The sequence below is a fragment of the Sesamum indicum genome, linkage group LG8 (genome assembly GCF_026168435.1).
Source record: "Sesamum indicum cultivar Baizhima isolate 11 linkage group LG8, ASM2616843v1, whole genome shotgun sequence".
NCBI classification, from domain to species: domain Eukaryota; kingdom Viridiplantae; phylum Streptophyta; class Magnoliopsida; order Lamiales; family Pedaliaceae; genus Sesamum; species Sesamum indicum.
In genome coordinates this window covers 178,990-199,646 of record NC_142664.1, presented here as the reverse complement: position 1 = coordinate 199,646, position 20,657 = coordinate 178,990, and the positions used below count along the sequence as shown (strand labels likewise).

Below are 20,657 nucleotides of genomic sequence, written 5' to 3'. Positions count from 1 at the left end.
TATGAATTGGATAGAAAATGTTTGATATATATTTTATATTGTTGTTATGTACTACATTACTTATCAAATGCTTTAAGCCCTTTTTTTTCTAACAAAGAAAAAGATATTATAATATATATTACAAATGAATTAAAAAGTTAAACAAACTTCAATGCAAAGTTAAAAATATTAATTGCAAATAAAATATTAATAAAAAAATACATAATTGTACATAATTATCAGTTAAAAAAAAACAAGGTAAAAAGGAAATAAAAAATAATTTAGTCATTGGATAAGGTGGTCAAATGTCTACTTTAAGAAAAAAATAAATGGGGATGACAACTTATATTATTTTTAAAATTTCGTAATTTTATAACTGCAATGATTGTGCGATTTATTTTAATAGTATTAAAATAAGCAAGGGTCTAAGTATGAGTATGAAGAGCATAATCCCAATTAAGGGGCTTGGCATTCCATTGCCGACTAAAAAGGAAGGAAAAAAGGGTGTCCTCAAAATTATGTATCACAACAATACTATACTTTTACTCTATTGGCTGTTCAATTTTGACGGGCACAATATAAAATATAATATTATTCTTGCAACGTTGGAGACAGACCAAATTCAACTCTGATTTCAATTGTATTATTATTATACGGCAAATTACAATGGAAAGCAGTGACCAGCGAGTGTGAAAATATGCATCTTAATTCCCTTCCCCACCCCTATAAAAATAAAACACACTTACTCCATTGCCCTTCACCAATCTCATTCCTGTCTTCTCCATTTTCTCCCAACTACAAAATACAAAGAGCTCATCTGTATTCATCAGCTATGGAACTCTTTTCTCTACTTCTTTCTATGGCCCTTGTTGCACTCACTATTTTATTCATCACCAGTCGCCGCTCTGCCAGCGACCCCAACCTTCCGCCGGGCACCTTCGGCTGGCCCATCATCGGAGAAACCATTGAATTCTTGTTTGGCAAGCCGGAAAATTTTGTCGGCGACAGGATGAAGAAATACTCACCGGATATCTTCAAGACCAAAATCCTTGGAGAGAAAACCGCTGTCATTTGTGGCCCCAACGGCCATAAGTTCCTCTTCTCTAACGAGCACAAGTACTTCACCGCATTCCGCCCCCACCCCATGCAACACCTCTTCCGCTCCTACCAAAACAAGGCGGCGGCGGCTTCTCTGGCGCCTCCATCTCAAACCCAAAGCTCAGACGAGGCTAAAGCAATCCGTCAACCCGGGTTCTTGAAACCCGAAGCCCTGATGCGGTTCTTGGCAAAAATGGATGTCGTCACGCAGCAGCAATTGCAAGAACATTGTGCCGGAAAAAGCGTGGTGGAAGTTTACCCTCTTGCGAAAACTATTACACTATCTCTTGCCTGCCAATTTTTTCTAGGCATTAATAATCCAGAGCGCATAGCACGCCTTGTGAAATACTTTGACGACGTTACTGTGGGTATGCACTCCATCATGCTTAACGTCCCGGGTACTATCTTCTATCGTGCCAATAAGGCGGCTGCTGCGATTAGAAAGGAGTTGTTAAGTGTTATCACGGAAAAGAAACAGGGCATGGCATCTGGTGCCCCGTTGCAAGATATTTTGTCGCACATGATTGCTATTAGGGACTCGAGTGGGAAATCCATGCCCGAAGCTGAAATTGCTGACAAGATTATGGGGTTGTTAACAGCTGGGTACAGCACTGTTGCTACAACCATTACTTTCTTGATGAAATATGTTGGGCAAAGTTCAGAAATCTATGAAAAAGTTAGAGCAGGTAAGGACCGACTAATTTTCATTTTCAGTGTGTGTTGTGTTATAGTCGGGGGAAGGGGGAGATCCGAAACAGATGGAGTTGAATGTTGTTGAATTGTGCATTCGCTGAAATGGTATTTTTGGGAATGTGTGTGCAGAGCAAATGGAGATTGCGGCGTCCAAAGAGGCAGGGGAATTGTTAGGATGGGAAGACATGGCAAAAATGAAGTACTCTTGGAACGTGATATGTGAGACAATGAGAATGGTACCCCCTCTCCAGGGAACTTTCAGAGAAGTTTTGACAGAAATCAGTTATGCTGGTTACACAATTCCAAAGGGCTGGAAGGTGAACAATCACACACCTAACATCTACGACTAGTTCTAGCAAATCAAATCCTGGCTAGTTCTAATATGAGAGGAAGAATTAATAATGCATGTATGTAAATGGTAATGTATGCAGGTTTATTGGACAGTGAGCACCACAAACAAGAATCCAGAGTATTTCAGGGAGCCAGAAACATTTAATCCGTCAAGGTATGATGAAGGAGAAGCACCTCCTCCATACACTTATGTACCATTTGGAGGAGGGCCAAGAATGTGCCCTGGAAAAGAGTATGCCCGCCTCGCAATATTGGCTTTCCTTCATAACGTAGTGAAGAATTACAAGTGGGAAGTGATAGATCCGAATGAGAAGGTTGAAGGAGATATGATGCCGGAGCCACAGAAAGGTCTACCCATCCGACTCTATCATCATCATCATTAGCCCACCCTCCACTCAAATTAAATAACTAGTTTCGGGTCTTTAGGTCATACACCATACACCATACACCTAACCCTTCTGTTGTCTACAATTAAATCATTGTTGGTTTAATCATTTCACATCAATTCGTTCAAACAAGCACATCTAAACTAGTTTGGTTTTAAACCATTTTCCTTTTTCTACTGGCGAGAAAGCGAATAGCATGAAAGGAAAAGAGAACGAACATCTCTTCATCCTACATGAGCAGGGGATGTAGCTCAGATGGTAGAGCGCTCGCTTAGCATGCGAGAGGTACGGGGATCGATACCCCGCATCTCCAATTTCACTTGCTCATTTTCTAGTTTTTTATTTGTGATGTGTACGAATGCCAGAGCATAAGCATTCTGCTTGAAATGTCATGTCTTGAATCCGGACGAAAAGGTGAATGAATTGCCGTCTTTAATATCCATTCAAAACTCGACACAGCCCCCTGTTACAAATCAAAGAACTGAACTCCCTGGCCATAGTTTACTAGTTGATGGTTATAGTCTGTGTGCACGAGTGTAGCTTAATTTGTTGGAGATGGATGAATTGAGTCTTGATGTTGGTTGGATGGATGGGTGCATAATCAGCAGCAGGCCTACAATTTAGGAAATGAACTTTTATGGGCACGCACCCTGGCAGCAATATATTCTTTCTTACAAGCCTTCACTCATCATCATATAAAGAAGAAACAGATAAAGAAATTAACACCAACGACCGAGAAGAAAAAGATGATGATGCTTAATTAAGAACACCCCATTCAGAGATTATTGGAGTTATGGTGGTATGGATTTGGGGTGTGGAATTTGTGTATTCAAGAAAGAGGCTGTGAAGTTGGAGAGCAGAGCAAAGGAGTTATGATATGTATTTGTTGATTAGGATACATCATCATCACATACCATGTACATGAGATGAGAGTAACGTTGTTGTGCACAAGTAATAATTGAGGAATTGGGGTTGTGTTGTGGCACATGGGAAACGGAATACTGAACCAAAAACAAAGAAGAAAAGAAAGGGGATAGCAGCAGTAGAGCTCTACCTCTGATCTGACCCCTTGACAAGATGTAACCTTCCTTATCCCCCTCACCACCACTACTACTACTACTACTACTACTACTTCTTCCCCATCCATTTTTTTAAATTTTTATTTTTGTAGAATAATTAATAATACCCACCACTCCACCAAACTCTTCTGTCTTCTCAACACTTTACATTACAATCAACCCCTAATATACACACATATTCTTGAATGAAATCAAAGGTCCACTACTAGTTTCATTTTGTTTGACTCAAAATAGTGCAGCACTAGTGGTATTTTTAGAGCACTACGTACCACTTCAATTACCTAAACCTTTTATCATATATTTATTTATTCTTTTTGACGCTTCACCCCTGGATTCATTACTTTTTATATATCATGCATGTTTATGAACTCAACTCTAAATTTACCATTTCTTTTTATCTTCATCTGCTCCAACCACACTCACCAATCTTTCTATGTATTATAGCATCTAGTATTATTTATATAACAAGTAATATTTTATATAGATAAATAAAAATGAAAAATAGGCAAGTAAGCAGATGACAAGAGGAAGAATGGTCAAAGGAGTGGCAGCAAGAATTTACCAGAGAAAGAAGCCAAAAGTTAAAAAGGATAGTGAATCTGATGCAACCCAACACTGCAACAACTGTTTGGAATTTTCCGGAAAGAAAAACCAAAAAAAGAGGTAAGGTGAAAAGACAGGTTGAAGTGATTTTCAAACTGTCATCACGTCTCTACGTGGTGGTTTATGCAGGGGGCCCTCTCTTGTCTCCTACCCTCTTCCCCTTCATCATAACTCTCTCTCTCCTTTTTCTTTTTTTTCCCAAAAATATTAGTAATTCAATTATTGTCCTCTCTTTCTTCTTACCTTTATATATTTTCTACATTCACTCCTCCCTCCTCCCTCCATCACACCCATATTTTACTCCCTAACCTTTCTGCTTATTCTCCATCCCTTATGCTTCCCTTTTTCACTTATTAACACTAGTTTTGTTTTCCCATACCCAATTTCAGCAAAATCCCACATGCACCTTGCTACCCATCCCATCCATCACCTCATCAACAACCCTTTACCTCAACCTAATTTCTTGCCTCCGCTAAAGAACTGATGATGATGATGCATGGCTGCTAACTGGGGTAGCTGATCAATCTATAACAACTACTAAACTATATAAATATTAATCAAGATCCATCATGTCTGCAGCTTCCGCCATAGTTAGTCACTGCAATTCCAGCAACAACGGCAGCAGTCCCACTTCAGAAAACAGCATTGGTAGCCAAAAAACGGCTCCCTCCCTCAGCCGCTACGAGTCCCAGAAGCGCCGTGACTGGAACACCTTTGGTCAGTACCTCAAGAACCACAAGCCACCGCTTCTACTTTCTCGTTGCAGCGGCGCACACATACTGGAATTCCTCCGCTACCTCGACCAATTCGGCAAGACCAAAGTGCATAACATCAGCTGTCCATTCTTCGGCCACCCTCATCCGCCGGCCCCCTGCCCTTGCCCGCTGAAGCAGGCGTGGGGCAGCCTGGACGCGCTAGTTGGGCGGCTGCGCGCGGCCTTTGAAGAGAACGGTGGGAGGCCGGAGGCGAACCCCTTTGGGGCACGGGCTGTGAGGTTGTATCTGAGGGAGGTGAGGGACACGCAGGCGAAGGCGAGGGGAATTGCATACGAGAAGAAAAAGCGCAAGAAACCACAGAAACAAGGAGCGGTTTTGGAAGGCGATGAGGAGGAGGAGGAGGATGTTGTGAAGACAAACGGAGGAGTGATGATGGCGGCATCGTCTGGTGCCAGGAGTAGTAATTCACTCATTATTCCTTTTATCTGTTCTTAATGATCAATTATGTATTATTAGAAAGCTTAAGCACTCACGCAGTCAATGATTTTCTGGTTAATTATGATGATGATGAACTAAAAGTAGTAGTGGTGGTGGTGGTGATCAAGTTATATATTTTCTGAATAATAATGGACGAAAGTAGGAAGAAGGCGGACGTAGTTTACTGATGAGTAGGATTAATTATTATTAATTGCATGCTGTTTAGGTAAGTAAAGTGAAAACTGAAAATTAAGAAGCTTCTTCTGTTCTTGGGCTGGAAAGCGCACAAGTTTCTGAGCCGGAGAGGGGTACGTACTTAATTAGCCAGCCTGCCTGCCTGCCTGCCTGCCTGCTTGCTGCCAGAATATATATATATATATATATATATAGAGAGAGAGAGAGAGAGAGAGAGAGAGTACTAGCTACTACATATTATTAATTAATTGTCATCATATTATGTTTATATGTTCCATGAATACTGCAGTCAGTTATATCTTGTAAAGGTTTTGATGATTTCATCAGCTATATAGCATTATTCTCATCAAAGATATAATATAGTTAGCGTCGTCAGTAATGCATGGATCAAATAATTAATGAGCTGCTGATTAATTTTACTTAATTTGTTACCTTGATCAGTACGGAACTCCCATCATATAAAAATATATATTTGTATTAATTAATTATTTCATACTACGTGCCTACTCCATTCTGCAAACCCTAAATCCTCCAGTTATATATTTTGAAGAGCTTGCTTTACTTTATAAGGCTCGTAACTATTAAGTTGGAACATTATAAATTGGTAAGTTAAGACGAAAAAAGTTTCAGGATATATATATATATATGGTGGTGGTGGTGGCAGTGTAAAACTGCTTAATTATTTGGCAATATTAATTCCTGCCCCTTAAAATTAATTAACTTATTATTGTGTTTGTATGGTTTATGTCTGAATTAAGTTTTTCCAGTCTGGAACTGATGATGAAAACTCCAAACCTCCATCTCCGTAATTAACACAAATCAAAACCTGAAGAATTACGTACTCGTACGTATGTAGATGATAATATTTGATGAAATTAAATTATTAATTAGCTGCAGCCAACACCAGCAGAAAGTGGGCATGCAAGCGTATATAGAGTAGCATGAAGCTTCAAATTTGTGTTACAGAATTGTATATGTATATATATGTTGATCCTGCAGTAGCTAGCTAGCTTCACCAGATTAGTTATTATATATATATAATTGGAGAAATTCTTGGATGGACTACGGACATGATAAACAATTGTAAATTAACCTACGTACGTATAACGTATATATATCTAAGCAGAGATCGCCGGCCACACATAATTATAACTCTAACCAATTAATGAAGCCCTGCATGCATCGATTTATGAATTCCTTAGACTAGCTAGGTACGCAGGTGGATATGAACCCGGCCCCCCAAGCTGTTTGGATGAATTGGAGGCATGAGACGTTAATAATATTGCTTAATTTGCCCTCAATTTAATGCTTAAATTAACCAACCATATATGCATATAATTCCTAAGTTACTCAATTAGCTAGCTACAATATTTTAACTTTTTGATAATTAATTAAGTCAAATGTGTGGACAGCGTCGATTGTTTATTTGATAGAAATTGGAGTGGTGCAAGATAAGATATGATTACATGAAGGAATATCCCACTAGCTACTACTAGTTTTGGTTGCAAGGGAAAATAGAGGCCATATACCACCTATATCATCATCATCTTCATAATGATCACATTTCCTGGTAGAGAAAGCCTTCATCTCAACTGCCCTCCAATTCTTCCAAGATTCTATAATTACCACTACGGATATAATGTCCACCATCAATTTATTCCACCCTATTCACTAAACAATTCATATGTCACCTTTATTAGCTTCGATTTTAAATTATCCAAGTTTTAAAGTTATCATGTAATAATAGTAGAATAAATCACACGACACATATATTACATTTTCTAAATAATCAATTTGTATCATGAAAATTTTTTGTGGAAAGTCCATATTTTTGTATCAATTTTATTTAATTATGGTCAATAAAAATTATTTATCACAATTTTTAGCTCATAATTATTAAAATTGTAGGCAATAGTTGTTTTTTATTTTTCGGTAGTGTTAGGTTCTGCACTGTTCATCATCTGTTCAGCGCATTGAAATGCTAAAGGATACACCACCGACTCTCTGTCACATGATTAATATATATCCATGGAGAAACACCATGTTGATGATTATGATCAAGGGTATATATATGTATTGATGGACAAACTAAAAATTAGGGAAAAATGTAATTTCATCTTGTAAAGTAGGGAGAGTAGTATTTTTATTATATTTAAATACAAGTTCATAATTTTGGTCATGTAACTTAAGAATGTGATAATTTTAGTCATTTTTGTTTAATTTGGTTGAAAAATTCTATATCATCAATCATATTAGCCCCTAAATTAAAGCTGTCAGCGAATTTAATAATGTGATAGTCCAATATTTTTCTTAAAGAAGTGATTTGGCGAAAAGAAAAATACAACTTGAAAAGACTTGACGATATGCCAATTTTTTCAGGTTGTAATCTATTTTTTGCTGATTCATTTACCTGAAATAAATGTTGGATTGCCATGTTATCAAATTCGTGGGAAGTCCCACTTTAGGTATTGATATGGTTGATGACGTGGAAATTTTTGACAAAAAAGAATTAAAATAGTCACAATTTTTAAAATTACAGGACCAAATTTGGACATGACTGAAAATTTCAGCCGTAATTGAGAGAATGAAAATTGCAATTTTCCCAACCAATTAATACGTACATTATATATGTATGAAAGGAGTAAAATTAGCATCCCATTTATTAATTTTGATGATGATGCTGATCTCCACGGGAAATTACTGATTGGGTGGCAGTTGAGGAATTGGTTCAACTAGGCATAGGATGTTGGGCTTGAGAGTGGAGAAAAATATACTTGTGTTTGCTTTTTTGAGATTGGTGGTTGTTTATTTGATTGTACGTAGGCTGCTTAATTATTGAAAAAGGATGCAAAACACAAGTAATTCTTGTGCATGAAGTAATAATGATGGTGACTACTGACTAGACCACAGCTAGCTACCAAGATATATATCAATCTTATGTTGATGTGCATAACTGTGAATAATAATCCATATACAGCATCAAAACACTAAGTATATAAGGAGATGCCCAAGAAGAAGTAAATACGCACTACATTAATATTGTGGACATATATACCCTCGGGTACATGTACATCGCAGTCCACCTGGGAAAGAAGAGGATTTGTTAAGCTGAGCTGTAGTCTTGCACATATAGTGAGTGAAGGATAGATTGGATAGAGGAGAATCTGAACAACACTAAACCACACCCAATCCCCCCCATCCAACTCATCCCCTTATCCTCCCTCACAACCACTAGAATCTCTCAACCTCCCAAATCTAAAACTCATCTCTCCATCCTTCATCTTCCTCACCGCTCCTTTTAACTCTTCAAACCAAAACCCATAGTAATCCAAGAAAAAGCAAAGGAGCTACACCAAAATGTCGCTCACAATCCCCACAAATCTCTCTAAACCCATTTCAGCACCCAGATTTGGCTCTCCCCTATCCACCAAATCAAGGCCTGCACCCACCACCATAGTATGCCAGGCAAATTCTCCCTCCGACCACCACCACCACTCCTCTTCTCCTTCTTCTCAACTCAAGGCATTTTCCGCAGCCCTTGCTATCTCCTCCATCATTTTGTCCGCCCCTGTGCTGCCAGCCTCAGCTGATATATCTGGCCTCACCCCCTGCAAAGACTCAAAGCAGTTCGCCAAGCGGGAGAAGCAGGAGATCAAGAAGCTCGAGTCTTCCCTCAAGCTCTATGCCCCCGACAGCGCTCCTGCTCTCGCCATCAAGGCCACCGTTGAGAAGACCAAGCGCAGGTGAATATATATTTCTCATTCACTCTTTCTTTTCCATACCAGAAACTTGAAGATATATATATCAATTTGCCTGCTAAACTAAACTTTGCTGGTGATGAATGCATGATCCTAGGTTTGAGAATTATGGGAAGCAAGGGCTGTTGTGTGGATCGGACGGGTTGCCCCACTTGATAGTGAGCGGTGATCAGAGACACTGGGGTGAGTTCATCACTCCAGGGATCTTGTTCTTGTACATTGCGGGATGGATCGGGTGGGCTGGAAGGAGCTATTTGATCGCAATCAGGGACGACAAGAAGCCGACCCAGAAGGAGATTATCATCGATGTTCCATTGGCTAACAGGCTTATCTGGAGAGGCTTCAGCTGGCCGGTTGCTGCCTACAGAGAGTACTTGAATGGGGAGCTCATTGATCCCAATGTCTAAATCAGGTAGCTGCCTCTACTAGTATTATTATTATACTGTGGCATTTAAACTACCTGCAGCCGCCTTTTTTGATGCATAAAATTTTTGGTTTCTTCTTGTTGTATATATATTAGGTAGGTACGTACGCACAGCAATGAAGAGAAATGAAAAAGGGAGGACGGAGGAGGATGATCAGAGATGTCTCTAATTTGTATGGATAGAGAGGAAGAATGGACAAATTCTTGTATTTAATTAATACCTGTAAACTGTATCTTGTGCCCCTCTATGCTTTTGTTTTTATTTAATTGGAACCTCCCCCACCCCTAACTCTTTGCAGCAGTTGTTCATGTCAAACCTTTAATTTCGGCTTTTCTTTGCGTGGATATATATACATATATATTATCAGTAGAGGAAATGATGAAAAAATTCAATTTCAAATGACCTAGGACAAGAATAGAAAAAGGGCCCTCTCCCTGGAGCTGGATATTCTTATAACACACTATTAATATTAGTTTAGATATCGTCTGGGAAAAGCACATGATATGATGATGCTCATAATTGATCACAATTCCTTGGAAGCACAGATGAGTGATAATGGTGGAAAATTTACACCTTAACGCTGAATTATGAAACCTCTCATCCTTTGCCACTAAGTTTTATCCAAATTGTAACATTTCAGACTTGATCAAATGCTGATCAGATCCAGATGGATGAATCCATTCTCATAGCTTCAATTCATTTCGAAACAAATATCTATTATTGCTTACTCCCATCATAATTTGTTACTTGCAGTTTTCTTGAAAATAAAAATTAAGCAGAAAGGGGGGAACTGGAAAAAATTTACACAAACAAACAGGCTAAAAACACTTGGTTGTTAATTGATCGTTTGAAAGAAAGTATACTCCTCTAATGCTCCCAATAACTTGGTCTTTGCCCGAACGAGTACACTATATGCATCACATTGATGTTGAAGTTGAATTTCTGCTCCGTTTATCTAGCATTAGATGTTCTCAATCTCGCAATGATTTCCAAATATCATTTAATTTCTCATTTTTAAATATGTTTTTGTGTGCTTAGGAGGGATAGATAACACATTATTATTATTATTATTATTAAAAAAACATGATCAATATACGTTTGTCCTTTAACTTATGGGCAGGTGAATAGTTAAATATTAGTTAAAATGTGCATATACAAGTGAATAATAATATAGTGAATGAGGATTGGACCCTTATCCTCCTATATCACTCTTTCCACGGCATCCATACCTTTAGGATGTAATTGGATAATATCAAAAGTTTTAGGGATGTTTTCACCATAAATCAAAAGCTCCATACTTAATTAAGATCCTGAATTCCAGAAGATCTTCTCTTCATTCTTTGCGTCAGCAAGCCGCGCTCCTTGAGAACAAAACAAAACCAAAAAATATAAAATCAAAAAAATTCAGACATTCGCCTTATGGAAACCGCTACATATCCCATTTCATACGCACTCCGCCTTTGCGGCGGCGCCACCACAACCGCCAACACCACTATCACACACTCCACTAGCACTACTGCAAAACTGCCCCATCACGTCTATGCCAAGCGTTTATGTAGTAGTAATTCTCTACTCGCTTCTCCAACAATTTGTCATTTTTACAGTTTCACCAGCAAATTCAACAAGAGGTTACAGTCTGATCGCTTCATTGGTAGTGCCTCCTTACAAGATACTCCTGAAAGTAACCCATCTCAGAAATTCGCCCTTTTGCTTGAAGTTGAAAGGTCTGTAATTTTTTCCTTCCCATTCTTGTCATTTTCTTATTTCGCTCTGCGCCTTTTGCAATTTTTTGTTTTAACGTTTTTCAGTATTTAATCTAGCTACTTTATCTATGTTTTCTTCTTCTTCAACTTCTGGTAGTATCTTGACCGTGGTGTTTCCCGTATGGAAATATTCAAGATTTCTGAGTTTAAGTTTTCGGCAACATTCTGTTAGCTGCTTTTCGGTGGTTTCAACCAAATCTAAGGTTACTTCCTGGTGGTTTCATTACGACAATTTTATTGGGCTAAGCTAGAATGCTTGATTAGAAGTGGCACGGAGTTGGGTCTTCTTGCCAGGAAAATGTGACCAATGTTAGATGTTATTCTTTATTGAATCTTGTAGAACATTCTAGGTGTTTTGCAATTTTCGATCAGGAAAAACTCTTAGTCGAATACAATGCACAAAATGAAAGGTGCGGGGTGTTATAGATTAGATCCTTTAAAATTTATATGAAAAGTTTGCTTTGGGAAGCACCCGTCTGAGTTCCTTGTAGATACTTATAGAATGTTATATTTATGGTTTCTCTTATGAGTTTTTCTTTTGTCAGGGTTTTAATGGATGTTTATCGCCTAGGTAATCGGCAAGCTTTTAATGTAGGTATGACATATGCCTTAAAATTATTTTTCCTTTTAACTTAGATTGTTAGTTTGTCTGTTTGACTTTGATTTACTTCCTTTCAAGTGTAGTCTGACATTGCTTCATTTGACAATTTCAGCATTTAGAAAGCTGGGATTAGACTGTGCGAATTGGACTGAACCAGTTTATATGGACCTTGTAAGGTGAGGTGATACGCCAAATATTTACAGAAGTGGTTCTCTAAGTTTGAAGTATATCCCCATGATCCGATTTTGTTTGCTGCATGCTTATCCATTTAAATTCAAGCATTTCCCGACCTGCCTTGTCTCTCTGTCCTGCTGCATAACCTAAGGAGTAATTTTTTCAGATCCGACGAGCTATGAATTAGTGCAAATAAATGTTGTCTATGCGAATGCAATCACTTACTGTCTCATCAATTTATAATGTCTTGTTCCTTAATGGTCAGGAAATGTGCTGGTGATGAGGAAAGGATGTTAATTTTGTATTTTAATAGGGTGAGCTTCTTCATTTATCTTTTAAGCATACCAAATGTGATTGATTTCACTCCTTTAATACAGCTGTTCGCCTCTCATGGCCTTAAGCTAATTTCTACTGTCTGCTCCTATTGCAGATTGGTTGGCCCACCTCAGTTGCGACAAATGAGAAGGGGACTTTTATGAAGAATGTTCTCCGAGAGAAGGTACAAATAAAAGCAATCTGATTATGTCGATGATTTGGTCTTGCACCCACCTCTCGATTATTTGCTTAGACCCAGACCTGTAGAAAATCTTCATGAACAATATTCAGGTCGATAACAAATTTACTTTCTAGTTATCTGGATGTTATAGTTAAGATACACTTTCTTACAGCTTTTCCAGTATACATCCAGCAGAAATGGGTGTCATAATGCATGCTTGAATTTCCACCTCAAAACTTTGTACTCTTTTTTTCATTTTTGATGTTAAGTCATATTTTACTCCAATGTCATTTCTCTTTTCATTCAAGTTTTTAGTTTATTTGTGATTCCTTTCAGAGGCATTCTTATTTCAACATAAGATTTTCTTTTTCAATCACCTTGAGTTAATATATATTTATCCTTTCAGAAGTAGCTCAATCGTTGCTTAACTGTCTGCAGAAGAATGCACTGGATGATCTGGTCATGTCAAAAGCTTTTTCTTTGAGACCCGGTGTTGAAGAGTGAGTAGTTGATTCTGATTTGTCCCCTAACCTGGGAAATGATATGTGTGTGTTTGTGTGTGTGTATATATATATATATATATATATATATATATCCAGTTGCCATTTCTTTGCTTACGGCATCATATCAAATTATTTAGGAATCAGATATCTTGGTCTTTTTGCAGTACGGCCTTCTAATGCTACAAAAGGATATTCACATGCACATGATATAGTGGTCATATATGCGCAATATAATCTATTTTTGTCTTGAGTATGTGGAACGGGCAACAGTCTCCTCTCGCTCACATGTGATTCTCTGTGTTTCTCCACATGATTTTTCATTTGCCTGCTTTTTATCATCAGATATTTGGAGCTAGTCCAGTAACTATGACCATGTTTACATGCTCATCGGGAAGTGGACAGTGCTGACCATTGCTAATTGGCCCCAGCAATTGAAGCCTTAAACTTTATGCTTGCTTCTTTCAAACTTCAAAAAGACAGAGGAAATGCATTTTGATATTCATAAGAGGAATATAAATTTGTTCAAAGGATTGTATGTTGACTCCTATGAGTTGTATGTGACTTTGTGTTGACTTTTGTTTTCATTTTACTATTGCTGTCTACTTGTTTACTTGTAATGTCATAAGGTGAATCTTATTCTTACTTTTTGCGATGTGGCGTTTACCCTTGACCTTAGGTTCATTGATGATGCTTGTGCGGAAGGCGTGCCAGTGGTTATCTTGACAGCATATGGTATAAGTGGGGAAAAAGTTGCAAGGTTTGTTACTAATCATTGAACCTGACCTGAGTGTGGGATATTCAACATATTTTTCCAATTTTCTTAACACAGGTGACAAGACACATTTGGAGGGGAGTGGGAGTGAATCAGAGGTTAACAAAATGGAAAGTGGGGATTATAACTTTTTTTAGAAGTTAATAAAGGGTGAATGTCAACAACAGTATGGATCAATATATACCCAATATTGAGAAATGCATGGTGTAAGTGCATAGATATTGATAATCAAGGAGAGGAAACTGAGATATATTTGATTTACATAATGTTGTTATACATGACATTTTGACTTTACGAAAGATTCTGAAAATCTTTTGTAATTACTTAAGCATCCAAAACATTTGGAGAAATGTAATTTGTCTGCTCAGCTGGATAAATTGAAGTTGGCATCTGGGCCATTGCTGCTATACTGTTGCCTGGGAAGTGAAGATCTTGTTAATGGAATCTGTTTATTTTGCTTGGTGTTAAGGTATTTCATGCATTTTTAGGGAACTGTAGCTTATGTCACATTTAAAAAATTTTCATTTTACTTAAGGATTCTTTGTGCGAAGAGTGTTGTGCACTGTAACTATTTCATCTCTTAAGATTGTAAGTGCTTGATTTTTATTGTGGAGAATAGATAAGTCAGTACAAGCTAACAGCAAATGGAAAGACAGGTTTACGTGGTAGTGAATGTAGCACATTTTGGCAGTGTGGTGATTCTTTTCTATTGGCTGAATGTTTTCTGTGTGACTTTTCTATAACTGCTATAGTTATTGAAGGGAAATATTTTTGCTTATTAGATCGATTGTTGAAAAGCTGGGAACTGATAGAATGTCAAAGACTAAGATTGTCGGGGATGACGAGGTAAAACAAAGCTTTTATGGCCAACTTGTGTTTGGAAAAGGAGTTTCTTCCAGTTTGGATGAGCAATTAGCTAACGAAGTGAGCAGAGCAGGTAAAGAGGGTCTGTTCTTGCAAATTATGTGCATTACAATTTTAAGGTGAAAGCTCAGGAAGGTTTATTTGCCTTTGGAATCAGCTTCTGCTGAGAGACAGAGAATTGCTGAGGAGGTTGCTTCTATGCTGAAGCTGAAAGTTGAACTTAATAATAATTCAACTGAAAGGTTTTCCCGCATTCCTTGTTTTAGCAGTCTTCTTTCTAAGTTTTGCATCTTGCATGCTGGCCATTTATTTGACCCACATTCATTGGTGAACTGACATCCTAATTGTACTCTTTGTAGCTCACTTGAGCTATGATTGAATATAATAATTATGATATTTAACTGTTACATCCTATTTGTGGTTTTATTATATTTTTGGGATGTTGCTCGTGAAAATGCGTTTGAGAGTCGAATTGTAAACTTTCTAGATTGAGGCATGAGTCAGATACGGAATGTGGAAGTGTAAAAATACTGAGTGTATATTGTGGTACTCGTTTTTCAAAGTGAAAGCCTCCCTGTTACTCTCCTATTCCTGTGCCAGCAACAGGTTTTTGGTTTGAAAAAGCTGCTTTCCTGAAGATATCTTATTAGCATACTTTGGCACCTTAGGCATTAGGTATAAAGATTTTAAGCCTGACTAGGGCAGTTTCGGACGTGTGTATTAGGTGGTGTATATTGTCTGTTAGCTGATAAAAAAAAATCGATTTCCCTCTTCTGACCATTTTTTTTTTTTTTGTGCAAACAGCTTGCAGAATATTGTAGCTGCATTGAGGGCAGGGGCAGAATATGCAGGAGTACCAATTTACAAGTGCGTTCTGGTTGCTGGAAGCCAATCCGGAGTGGCTGCTGCTGAGCGAATTGGCATGCCTTGTGTAGTTCTCCGGAGCAGGTAAATGAAATAGGTAGAACAACATTTGCTTTGATTATTCGTTATGGAAGCATGGCTGACTATTCTTTTCTGTACTGTTTTTATCCTTGTTTCCCGTTTTCTTCCTGAAGCTCGACGTCGAGGGCTGAATTTCGTTCTGCAGCTGCTGTAATGGATGGATTTGGCGGTGCAGATTTAAGCATTTCTAGACTCCGGAGAAAATTGTTATCCTAATTTCCTATCCCTGTCCAGTGCACAATCTGTCTGTTTCTTTTTCTTTTTTTAATTTTCGTAACCAAGGTGACAGTTTTGCGTTCATCGTTATTTCGTCTGGGTTTTATTTGAGGAAGATGAGCTGTTAATTAACTTGGGATTGCAATTTTATTCTTTATTTCAAGAAACATCCCGCGATTGCTGTATTTGAGAAAAACATGGGGTCTGTGTCAGAATTTCACTCAAGGTGTGTGTATATATATATTTTCCATTTAACATCTTAGGATATACACAGAATCCCAACTTCTAGGAGTTGTAGCTTTACTTTGATTTTAACCAGAAACAGAGTTGTCACCAAGATTAAACCAAGCTTATGATGAGAACTAACAATCATTTGTCCTCACGAAAACCTACTACCTACAAAAGAAACCAATCCAAAAAAAAGCATCAAATCGTGAACCATTTTTTATTGTACCATCTCAAAGATTAGATTAGAGAGAGAAACACAACCAGCATGTAAGAAAATGGAGATGTGCTCTCATTGCTACTACTAATTTTACACATTGAATGTATAATAAGGCCAACAAGCCCTGTTTCAACTACATTCTACACTCTGTAAGCCCAAAACAAAACTTATACATGTGAAACCGAAAATTGAATGATCTTTAATCCCTACGAATCAGAGAGCTTCACAGATTCATGGAGCAACGCAACTGCTGGACAATTACAATTGCAGTCCCAAAACTCCACTACCATACCACAGTAGACAAGACTCGCTACAAGCTATTTGCACCCCTATCTTTATATCTTTAAAAATTAAAATCATTTCAGGAGTGTGGTCTTGCATTTGCAACCCCCTCCTCTTTCTGGTGCTTATTAAAAAAACTTTGGTTGAGCAAGTAATTTGGCTGTGCGAGGCGGTTTAAGTGCAATATATGGGTTCCCACATTAGGCGACCGAATACATGCACAATCTAGGTTTTTCAACTCACCAATGCATTCTGCAAAATCCTGATCAATTTAGTCTGCGATTGTGGCTTTCAAGTCTTTAAACTTTCACCTTCAGCTACTACAGGCAGCAATGTGCATGAGATGATTAATTTTCTGCATTCATTGGATCGTTCTGGTCAACTTGCATTTGGAAATGAAGATGGTATCCGAATAATTTAGACTGCAAAGCTTCAAAAGCTCAGCTGCCCGCTGCTTAAGAACAGGACTGCAGCCACTTTGGATGACAAGAAGGAGCTTCGCTGCTAGACCTGCATCCACAGCTATCAAGGAGCACTCCTCAGGGGAGAGTTTGCATACAGAACACAAGATCGAAAGTGCATAATCGGTACAGCTTTCTGAAATTCTCATTAGTAATTTGACCAAAGTGGGTATTGTGTTTGAGCAATCTTTCAAAGCTTGTCTCCCTTCTGGCACAGAGGATAGGACATCTAATATGAACAGGGCTAGCTCCACACAATCTGGACCCGAAATAGGTATCAGTTCTAACAATTGTGGTATTGCTCCAATGCTCACTATCAAACTCCGGACTTGCTTATGTGAGCAAATTAACTTGAGAAGACCAAGCCCAGGCAAATGTCCAATGGGGTGTCTCTTATCCCTCACCAGCCTCATCAAAGCAACTAATAAGCAATGGCTTGAGACAATCTCCGTTCGGAAATCCTTTTCCTCCATCAATGTTTCAATCAACCGAACACAATTGACTTTTGTTTCAACAGACCCTTCATTCAAAACATCTACAATGGATGATACCTTTGCGGGTTGCATCAAATTTGTCTTTGATTCAGAACTTAGAGACAAATTCACAAGAACCGCTATAACTTCAGAGCCTACAGCATAAGAAGTAAATGGACCGAGTAATGATGAAAGAAGAGATAAGCCACCTTCATCAACAACTGTCTTCCTAGCAGTCGAATGAGTCGCCACGAGTTGGCGGAGCTCCTTGAGGGTTTGGATTCTTGATTGGCCCTTAACCTTCTTAAGGGTGGTGAGAAGCTCTGATGCCCTTCCCTGTGCATCTTCGGATCTCTTCTTCATTTGCACATACTTTTGAGAAAACCAAGTGTAAGTTAAATGATAGAGAGTATTGTTGGGAGTAACAGTATCATCCCAAAGCTCTTGCATAGTAGTGGGACAAGTGTAGTGGCCCAGACTAAACCATTTGAGAATGTTGGACCTCTCATAGGTTTGGCCAGTGCAAAGGGTAACAGGGTCTTGCATGGGTTCAAGTGAAATGGGGCATATAAACACGGATGGAACTTGAGGCAAATTTAGCTCTTCAATCATCTTCTTCAGATCCAACTTTTCCCCAAACCCACCGGCGTAACTCCCAACCGGAACTCCACCCAATATTCCATCTTTAACTGCAGTATCTAGATCCAATATACGCCCATCTCCACCACCCTCAAACCCAACAATCCCATCTTTTCTTGAGGGCTGAAATATAGGCATCTTGAAACCCAATTCTAGCAAAGAAAAAGGAAACCGCCCAATTACTAAATGACACAATCTCCTTGTAGAAAGGAGTCTCCAGAATCTCCGAGCTCACAGCCACAGCCTTTCAACAAAGCACATTACATCTACAAACTAGTACACACATGAGGTGTTAGTAAAAGGAAAAACAAAGAAAGAAAGAAAAACTTGCTCAAAGCACTTCACTTTGATTGGACATTAACAACCAACAATGCACCTTTCAGAGGCCACATCTTTTATTTCTCTCTCTCCCTCTCGCTCTCTCTCTCTCTCTCTCTTTTTCACTTTATCCGATTTTCTCTTTTCATGGTCAAAAGACTCATCACCATCATCATTCAACACATCATAGAAGAGTATTGATAATCAACACTCTTTCCCAAAAAACAAATCTTTCTTCCTTACCATTCAAGCCTCATGAGAAACAGCTGAACCATATATGGGACTTGGATAAATCCAGACTGGACGGAGATCCAGGAAATGAAAAAAGATCAAATTTTGAGGAAAGGAAAAAGAAGGAAATAATTCAAACCCAGATCAAAATAACGTGAAGGAGTGAGAATTCAAAGACAATCCAGGCCCAAGAAAGGAGAGAGAGAGGGGATTGGAGAGGAGAGAGAAAGGGCATCTCCAGCAAAGGCTCTTGCTTTACTGTATATATTTTTAATTTGAAGTGATTTATCTTTGTTTTTTGTGGGCAGACCCACACCCACTCTCTGCTAATAAATAATTAAATGAGAAAGAAAAAGAAAATGGTGTTGAAGTAGCAGCCAATTTGAATAGGAAATGAATAAAAAGGGTGGTGGAAATTCCCGCAAAATAAATTTGTTTATAGTAAAGAGCAAAGTGGGAGCCACAGCCACGACACACAATTGACTTGACCGCCGTGACAGTAGTGTTTGCTTTTACTGTGTCCGGGGGGGTGGTGGGGCTTTACCCGTGTGGGTTGGTTTTGACTGCTTTTGCACCTCTACCCAACCACCTGCTGCCACCTTATCAAATAATTCCTACCGCCTGCTTTTAATTAAGTTGGAAGTTTTAATTTGAAGCATTTCCGTAGGCAAACAGGCAGACAAAGACAGACGGACAGTTATAATATTGGAGTTTGGAGAGGGAGGGGGAGAATTATGTGGGGGTGGAATTAACTGGTGAAGGAGCATTCGTGCAAGCCATGAATGAATTTGTTGGTTCATTGAAATGAGCTTTACATCCCTCCTCCTCCTCCTCCTTGCCCTTATCGCGGGTATATTTGACTACATCAAAGATGGGGGTATTAATTCATCTTGTTAATTAACATTTCTCAATATTAATAATTAATTCTACCTATGTATATATACTATAACTCTAATTCAAATTATATTTTATAGTGAATATTAGATGAAGGATATTTTTAAATAATAAGAATATATAGATCAAATAAAAATAAATTTCATTCTTTTATTATTGTAGAGGACTCTCTTATTTGATAATTTCTTATTTACTCACTTTCAACTTCATTTCTTCTATAAATTAACAACTATTTTTATTACACTTTGAAAAAACTGTACCAAAACAAAAACTTAAGCATAAGCTTCAATTTACTATCCAATATTTGTTACAACAAATTCTAAAATCCATTCAAATTTAATGCTATTTATCAACTTCTCAAAGTGAAATGCAAAAATATTATATCTAAAAGAAATTTTACAAAATTTATTAGATAACTTAATACCAAAGGAGTATATATATATATATAATATTATTGTAAGTATAAATATAAAAAAAATAATTAAAAAATATTTTTAACAAAAAATAAGATTATATGATATCAAATATAATGAGTTACATTTTGCTTTAGGCGATATTATAAATCATAAGAAAAAACACAATTGATTATAAATATAAAAATAATGTAATTTTTGAAATAAAACTCTACTGACATAATATAAAGTGATCACCATTAAAAAATGAATAAAATATATATCTTATATTATGCACGAAAAGAATTATTGAAATGATTATGTATAAATATAAATATATATATATCAAATTATTTTCTTGATTTGTTGAGACTTTCAATATTAATTGTATTTGTCTAGTTTGACTATTCAATAAAATAAATGTTCAA

General features: G+C 37.6%; 5 protein-coding genes and 1 non-coding gene across 8 annotated transcripts; 5 read left to right on the top strand and 1 right to left on the bottom strand.

Annotated features, from left to right (window-relative positions):
- Positions 1–658: 658 nt before the first annotated feature.
- On the top strand, positions 659–2,947 carry LOC105167242 (beta-amyrin 28-monooxygenase). Its single transcript, XM_011086872.3, has 3 exons — positions 659–1,763; positions 1,900–2,087; positions 2,202–2,947. Exons 1-3 carry the CDS (start codon positions 677–679, stop codon positions 2,502–2,504), a joined length of 1,578 nt encoding a protein of 525 aa, XP_011085174.2. The 5' UTR covers positions 659–676; the 3' UTR covers positions 2,505–2,947.
- Positions 2,748–2,820, top strand: TRNAA-AGC (transfer RNA alanine (anticodon AGC)). Its single transcript has one exon. It is a non-coding gene; the product is annotated as a tRNA-Ala (tRNA).
- Positions 2,948–4,406: 1,459 nt separating the features above from the next.
- LOC105167241 (protein G1-like1) lies at positions 4,407–5,483 on the top strand. The gene has a single exon (XM_011086871.3). It carries the CDS (start codon positions 4,759–4,761, stop codon positions 5,398–5,400), a length of 642 nt encoding a protein of 213 aa, XP_011085173.3. The 5' UTR covers positions 4,407–4,758; the 3' UTR covers positions 5,401–5,483.
- A 3,287-nt stretch (positions 5,484–8,770) lies between these two features.
- PSAF (photosystem I subunit F) lies at positions 8,771–10,060 on the top strand. 2 transcript variants are annotated; one of them, XM_011086870.3, is made up of 3 exons: positions 8,778–9,320; positions 9,433–9,747; positions 9,856–10,060. In XM_011086870.3, exons 1-2 carry the CDS (start codon positions 8,935–8,937, stop codon positions 9,740–9,742), a joined length of 696 nt encoding a protein of 231 aa, XP_011085172.1. In that variant the 5' UTR covers positions 8,778–8,934; the 3' UTR covers positions 9,743–9,747; positions 9,856–10,060. The 2 variants fall into 2 exon arrangements, with proteins under 2 accessions (XP_088739458.1, XP_011085172.1); XM_088883332.1 differs by lacking the exon at positions 9,856–10,060 and having other exon boundaries at positions 8,771–9,320; positions 9,433–9,749.
- A 987-nt stretch (positions 10,061–11,047) lies between these two features.
- On the top strand, positions 11,048–16,290 carry LOC105167239 (Haloacid dehalogenase-like hydrolase (HAD) superfamily protein). The gene is made up of 11 exons (XM_011086869.3): positions 11,048–11,484; positions 12,069–12,118; positions 12,237–12,300; positions 12,564–12,612; positions 12,729–12,797; positions 13,233–13,294; positions 13,974–14,054; positions 14,852–15,006; positions 15,091–15,175; positions 15,738–15,881; positions 15,992–16,290. Exons 1-11 carry the CDS (start codon positions 11,180–11,182, stop codon positions 16,092–16,094), a joined length of 1,167 nt encoding a protein of 388 aa, XP_011085171.1. The 5' UTR covers positions 11,048–11,179; the 3' UTR covers positions 16,095–16,290.
- A 300-nt stretch (positions 16,291–16,590) lies between these two features.
- LOC105167238 (U-box domain-containing protein 30) lies at positions 16,591–19,263 on the bottom strand. Of its 2 annotated transcripts, none has more exons than XM_020695944.2 (2): positions 18,771–19,263; positions 16,591–18,667 (listed from the first exon to the last, which is right to left on the bottom strand). In XM_020695944.2, exon 2 carries the CDS (start codon positions 18,530–18,532, stop codon positions 17,183–17,185), a length of 1,350 nt encoding a protein of 449 aa, XP_020551603.1. In that variant the 5' UTR covers positions 18,533–18,667; positions 18,771–19,263; the 3' UTR covers positions 16,591–17,182. The 2 variants fall into 2 exon arrangements, with proteins under 2 accessions (XP_020551603.1, XP_088739457.1); XM_088883331.1 differs by having other exon boundaries at positions 18,956–19,263.
- Between the last annotated feature and the right edge of the window lie 1,394 nt (positions 19,264–20,657).

What these genes read in the sequence shown, in the direction of transcription:
- LOC105167242 (XM_011086872.3), top strand. Translation starts at nt 677, where the DNA reads ATGCATCTTAATTCCCTTCCCCACCCCTATAAAAATAAAACACACTTA. An exon ending in CTATGAAAAAGTTAGAGCAG is followed by an intron (nt 1,764 to 1,899) that starts GTAAGGACCGAC and finishes ATGTGTGTGCAG; the next exon opens with AGCAAATGGAGATTGCGGCG. An exon ending in CAATTCCAAAGGGCTGGAAG is followed by an intron (nt 2,088 to 2,201) that starts GTGAACAATCAC and finishes TAATGTATGCAG; the next exon opens with GTTTATTGGACAGTGAGCAC.
- LOC105167241 (XM_011086871.3), top strand. Translation starts at nt 4,759, where the DNA reads ATGTCTGCAGCTTCCGCCATAGTTAGTCACTGCAATTCCAGCAACAAC.
- LOC105167238 (XM_020695944.2), bottom strand. Translation starts at nt 18,532, where the DNA reads ATGCCTATATTTCAGCCCTCAAGAAAAGATGGGATTGTTGGGTTTGAG.
- LOC105167239 (XM_011086869.3), top strand. Translation starts at nt 11,180, where the DNA reads ATGGAAACCGCTACATATCCCATTTCATACGCACTCCGCCTTTGCGGC. An exon ending in CTTTTGCTTGAAGTTGAAAG is followed by an intron (nt 11,485 to 12,068) that starts GTCTGTAATTTT and finishes TTCTTTTGTCAG; the next exon opens with GGTTTTAATGGATGTTTATC. An exon ending in TGTGTAGTTCTCCGGAGCAG is followed by an intron (nt 15,882 to 15,991) that starts GTAAATGAAATA and finishes TTCTTCCTGAAG; the next exon opens with CTCGACGTCGAGGGCTGAAT.
- PSAF (XM_011086870.3), top strand. Translation starts at nt 8,935, where the DNA reads ATGTCGCTCACAATCCCCACAAATCTCTCTAAACCCATTTCAGCACCC. An exon ending in GTTGAGAAGACCAAGCGCAG is followed by an intron (nt 9,321 to 9,432) that starts GTGAATATATAT and finishes GCATGATCCTAG; the next exon opens with GTTTGAGAATTATGGGAAGC.